The sequence below is a fragment of the Scomber japonicus genome, chromosome 8, assembly GCF_027409825.1.
Source record: "Scomber japonicus isolate fScoJap1 chromosome 8, fScoJap1.pri, whole genome shotgun sequence".
NCBI lineage: Eukaryota > Metazoa > Chordata > Actinopteri > Scombriformes > Scombridae > Scomber > Scomber japonicus.
The window spans coordinates 18,422,060-18,428,059 of record NC_070585.1 but is presented as its reverse complement, the minus strand read 5'-3'; the positions used below and the strand labels follow the sequence as shown (position 1 = coordinate 18,428,059).

General features: G+C 39.0%; 1 protein-coding gene across 2 annotated transcripts in view; it reads right to left on the bottom strand.

Annotated features, from left to right (window-relative positions):
- Positions 1-340: 340 nt before the first annotated feature.
- pcdh11 (protocadherin 11) overlaps positions 341-6,000 on the bottom strand; it is a 114,768-nt gene continuing 109,108 nt past the window's right edge. For both annotated transcript variants that reach the window (XM_053323751.1, XM_053323750.1), the window contains exon 6: positions 341-804. In XM_053323751.1, the coding sequence (XP_053179726.1) occupies positions 341-804 (464 nt within the window). The remainder of the gene's footprint in view (positions 805-6,000) is intronic.

Here is a 6,000-nt window from a genome sequence, read left to right as displayed (position 1 = left end):
GAACTGAAAGCAAAAGCATTTTGATTTATTTTTTCCTTTGATGGAACTAATTTGATATAAAACTACCTTTTAGTTATTGTACATGGGTCAGATACATGGGTGTTCCTTTCAAATGCCTAAGTGGTCAGCCTGATCCCATATGATTTTGTCTGAAAAGCATCATCATGATCAAATCCATTCTTAGATATCTTCATCAGTAAAATTGAGCTGGAGCTGGTCAAAGTTATTCAAACAATGCATACCTCCATACGTACGCATACATACATGATCATTAAGTCACTGACAAAAAACCATCTATGGATGGAGTTACATGTATGTCAGGCCAATGAAGATCTGTCTTTTACAACTGATGCTCATGTAAGAAGGAGCTGCTGCCCCCACCGGTAGGCGTCTGCTGCCCAGGGGAGGAGAAGCTTGCCAGGGGGATGACCTTGACGGGATCCTCCTTCTTACTACTGCAGTGTCTGTCCAGGGTGTTGTAGAACTGTGGCCGGTTGATCCCTTTGTCCAGTTCATCTCTTTTAGGCACAGACCTGCCCAGGGTATGGCGACCATCCATGATCCCCATGCAGCCCATGTTAGCTTTGGATCCACGGGTACAGCTCTGCTGAAAGCCAAAGGAGGGGAGCGTACCAGAGATGGCAGTGGTGGTAGGGGTGGAGGCGGGGCTGTTGCTGCCAGGACTCTGGAACTGGGCCAGGGCTGGGGGCATCCAACAGCTGTCAGAGTGGCCCAGTATCAGACACTCCTGGGTACAGGTCTCAGAGGCCTCAGCCAAAGCTTTCTGCAGGTTCACCTCGATAGCTGTGAAAAAGGAGAGAAAGAGAAAAGAAGAAAACAATATATTTAATCCAACAGGTCAAAACATACAGCTGGAATGTGCTGATTTTCTACAGGGGTGCCGTTAAAGCACTGAGTGAAGTCATGAATCATAATGTAAACAGAAGAAAGTTGTCGTCTTATCAGAGGTTGACCCACAAAATGTCAGCCTTTTAGCGAAATGAAAGTCAGTGATAAATGTTTCATTTTATCTTGTAATGAGAAAAACACCAGCAGAGCATTTAATTTCCATTGGTACTCCCATGACTCTGTCTGTTTACCTACAATATGCAATGAATTCCCTGTAGCTTAATTAGAGTTAGAAAAAAAATGTCTTGCTGTTTGTGTCTCGGATTGGCTTTACTGTATTAAATATTTAACAAAGCATTGTTTATTTTAATCACTGTCAATGTGGCAGACCTAACACTCTTTTGATATTTCAGAATCTAAAATAAATTTGGTCAAATAAGACATTTTTTTTATTTAAAAACAAAAACAAAGCAGTAAAAACAAAGCAGTAAACACAGTGAGCATCTTCAGCATTTACAGGTACAATATATATACATGCTTAAATATGACAATATGCAGATTACATGCATGGAAGGGAAGAAAAATCCATAAACTGAATACGGATGTGACTGCGACAGGCTAAGCACGCAAACTATCTTATCTCATTATCCCTACACTGACATCGCATGTAGAATGAGTCTGGAATGAGGCCTCAACATTGAGCCTCAGCAATAAAGCCTGTCAAGCCAGATAATTAGAATGTAAAACAGTATGCACCAAGGCAACCAGGAGCCTGCAGTGTTATGTTTCCTAGGCCATGCAAAGGAAAGAGGGGCCCTCATTCAAACATCACATCGGTCCTCTAGGCCTCAGCTTCAAGCTGTCATGTAGAAATTATTTAGTATATTTGCATAAGTAAGAATGCTATCAATAATTAAACGGCCTTAGACCCAAGTACACTGGGACCACTATTTCTTTCATGCGCACAAGATGCTCACACATGCACGCATGCTCTGTGTAATTTAATTTCACAGACATTGGAAAATCTTGCCAATTTGTTTATAGTTTTATACCGAAATACGGCATTATACAGACTGAAAATTAATATTCTGATTACTCTATCTTAATGATATCAGTCCAGCCTCGCAAAACTATCTAGATTGTTGTATAATAGCCCAGTGCACTGACTTTTTTGTATTTCTGTGCTACCGCAGATGAAAAGCACAGCGTCAACTTTAATTATGAGAGCAGTGTCTGAAAATGAATCGCCTGGTATAAATTGTGAGGATATATTTGGAGTGCCCACATGGAGTCAAATCTGTCCTCTCCATATTGAACTGGAGCCTTGGAGCAGGAGTGTATAAATCCCTTGGGTGGTAAATGTGTCACCTTTCAGAGGGTCACTAACTTCATTAAGTCAAAAATGGATGCTGCTTTCTCATTCTCTGAGCTAGCACAATAGGGCCGAGCCAAGTCTTGGCCGTGCCCTGACTCAATCTTTCTCTAAGTGTTTCTTTGGTGATGCCTTTTCAGGGTACTGTTTTTTTTGATGAGGTAATGCTATTAACATAAACGTACTTCTTATTCCACAAAAATGCACCTGGACACACAAATAAATGTTCCTAGGTCTTAACACATCACACACATTTACGAGTGCATTTTGACAGACCCCCCCCCCCCAATCCTTCACTGTAACTGATAGTACAGACAATAGGTGAAGTTGTCTTAATGTAGGGTATTTTACAAATGAAAGGTAATCTGTGGCTCTGTGACTTCACACAGCTTGAATTCACAGCAGTTCTGTGTCAACAGCCTTCAGTGCCTCAGAATTGTGTATGCCATATGTCATACCCAGCTTCTCTAAAAGACATAGGCCTGTGCTATTTCCTATTCCAGGAGGATAGTTTGGATAGGCGGTGGCGGATTTGGGAGGGTGGGAACACGACGTGATTGATGTTGCTGACAGCTCTGGCTGCTTTCGTCAGCTAGAGGTATGCCGCAGCCTGCTTGTGATGCCACTGTCTTTTGTATTCAGGGGAAACAACTGTACCCCTCGGAGCTTTCGGTAGAAATCACACATCACTGATGCCATGGATCCCCTGATGCTGTGAACATTCTTTTCTACGTTCCTTTCAAGGAAATTTGAATGGCAGACAAGTGGGGATAATGGCAAACAATGGGGTGTAATAGACAGCACGACTGAGATCAGACCTACTGTTCTCATTTGAGATGATTCATCTTCACCGAGCAGTAGTGATATGGTTGAAAAAGAACTGTGATTCCTGTTTAGTTACTTTGTGGAGTCAACTGAACTGAACATCTAATACAAGTTCACCTGCAATCACCTCAGAATGCTGGTTTCCAAAAATAAGTGGTATTCAATTCATGTTCTGATACAAAGTAGCCTGCGGGCTAATTTGACTGCTCTGTCATAATGTAATCTATTATCCATGATCTTGTTGTGTATTTCTAGACACCCCACGGTGCCACAGTTCTAGGCCTTTAGTTGATCTTATGGTCATACACAAGGTCAATATCAGTGGTAGCCTACAGCAATTTTGTTCTGCAGCATCAACACATCCGTTGGCTAGCTGCAGATCGAAAACCACCGCATCCACCTTCAGCTGACCTTGCTTTTGCGTGTTCAAACTTAATAGCTTGTATAAACATTGAACACATGTAAAAGACAGGTATGACAGTACTGCATGGCATGCAATAATATGTTCTGTGCTAAAAGAAAAAGCAGAGAAATTACAGTTAATAGTTTGACTGAACACAAAGTATCTGCTTCCTCTATAATGTAAGTACTTGTAATCTTGTAATTTAGAAATCAAGGGTGAAGGTTTGGTAAGAAAATGTTTTGTCGGACAGCCAAAATAATTGTGATTGTGTACTTGCTCTCTACTACTCTTTCACAGGCACATGTCCACACACACATACACATGTGAAGAGGCTGACTCTGCAAAATGTTTACTGAATATGCTTTTGTTGACTTGGATGAGACTGGACTCATATCGTGATTTTTTTCTCTGATTTTTTTATTTTATTGATAGACTACTTAACTATACAACTGAGACCAAAATCAGTATTTAAAACATATAATATTATAGACTGTCACAATAAATGTTATAACAAAATAAATGCATAGAAACATGCAGGTAATGTGCTGCTATAACTCACTGCTGTAAGGTTTTCATACCTCACCTGAGATTCTGTCCTTTCAGTTTGTGGATTTAGGTGACATAACTCATGAGTTTCATGACAGAGGCACAATGATTCTATCTTTAAATCATCTAAAAAAACATTTGTGTTATTTTTTATTCAACTCCTGAATTTATGGCTAGATGTCACTTATGACATCAGATCTAACCTGAGAGGCTGCAGCTCACCTAATGTCTCTGTGCTATTCAGGCTGCTGCTGCCAGGATATTCATAAAAAAGCCTGACTGTCACAAACAGATCAGTTGGAAAAGCTGTGGCTAATTTATCCTATAAATAATGCTCATGTCTTAATGACACATATGCAATAACAACTCTTTTCATGATCCACTCACTGAAAAGGGAGAGATAAATACATTTTTTAAATAGTACATGTCTACCGAAGCGCATTGCATTCACTGGATTAAAAAAAAAATTAGACACCTTATCTTGTAATTATGCGAAAAGATCTCGTAATTGTGAGATGAGGAAAAGTGCCACATTGGAGTTTGGTAAAGTTATAAAAGATATTCACAGATTCAAACTTCCGGGATCAATAAGTCACAGGCGGAGCGTTCTTTAAACATAAATGATGCATCTTCCATACCGTAATAGCCTAGACTACGAGCTGTGTTGTATTTGGCCTTTTTATTATACTACACTATTATATTGGTATGCAATCAATCTGACTTGATTTTTTTCTCTGATGGTCATGAAATTCACAAATTCAAAAAAAGGTCTGATAGGCATAAACACACACACACAGCTAGGGCACATATTAGCTGCCTGATCAGGGCTTTACAGTACAACAGTATGAGATATTTAACATGACAGTTGATGATATTTACTGACAGAGCTAGTTACATCTTGATGAGCTTCGCATTACGGCCTGCACACATCACGATTCAACTCATTATTTCAGCATGCACAAACTCATTATTGCTAATTAAAAGGATAATTGCATGCATCTAGGACATTAAATTTCTCAAACAGCCATCACGAAGGTGGACTTGGCCTCTAACTCGTCCTACAGTGTTATCTGGTGCAGTATTTTCAATGTTTTAACTTGAAACATATAAACATCAAATTCATGTATTGTCAAATGAAAGCTGTATCACTTCCAGTACATTGACTTCATGCAAGTATGAATGGCTACGGTCAAGCTTGTCACATGCATACTTTATTAAAATTTATAACAAGTATGGTTGCCATGGTAAAATCTTTTCAATACAGACATTATGGCTACATTGACGTCACTATAGAACATTGCTGTTTTCTTTATTGCAAAGGCTTCGAAGCTCAGTGAAATTAATTTAATTCTGGTCATACAAAATTCACAAAAGTGCAAAAGTTCATACATACTCAATAATATAATTCTGCCAAAGAATACACCTTTCACCACCCAATGTATTATTACCAACGGCTTTGACCCTCTCAGTGTCAGTTAGTTTGGGATGAACATGTTTAATCAGGCCTAGAACAATAAAATAAAAATGCAAAAGAGGTTTATATATAGCTGCATGAGATGTACAAAATGGAGACTTTGTCATTTATCAAGAGTTATAGAACCATCCTGGAGTATCACAAGTACTACAGCAATCATGAGTGCAAAATATTATCATTATCATATTATGTGTTCTTGTGTAATAAGGGTTGAGATGAGACTTAGAGTGAGAGAAAAAAGGGACACAGAAGGTGTATAAGCATGTGTCTCTGTGTCTAGAGGGAGACCAGAAGACAGAAACAGAATAATATAGGAGATTCTTTCAAACAAATAGAATCTCAGTAGAAATAATTGGGTTTGTAATTGCCAAGACTTTATCACTGCACTCGTCCTTATACCCACTCCAAACGTATAATTTGGATAAGCAAATGGATGGTCATTAATAATAATAGCGCTATTAAAACCCCTTGGTGTTGCACTGAGAAGAGAAGATGCCATTACTTTCATCACAGATCTGGCAATCATCATTT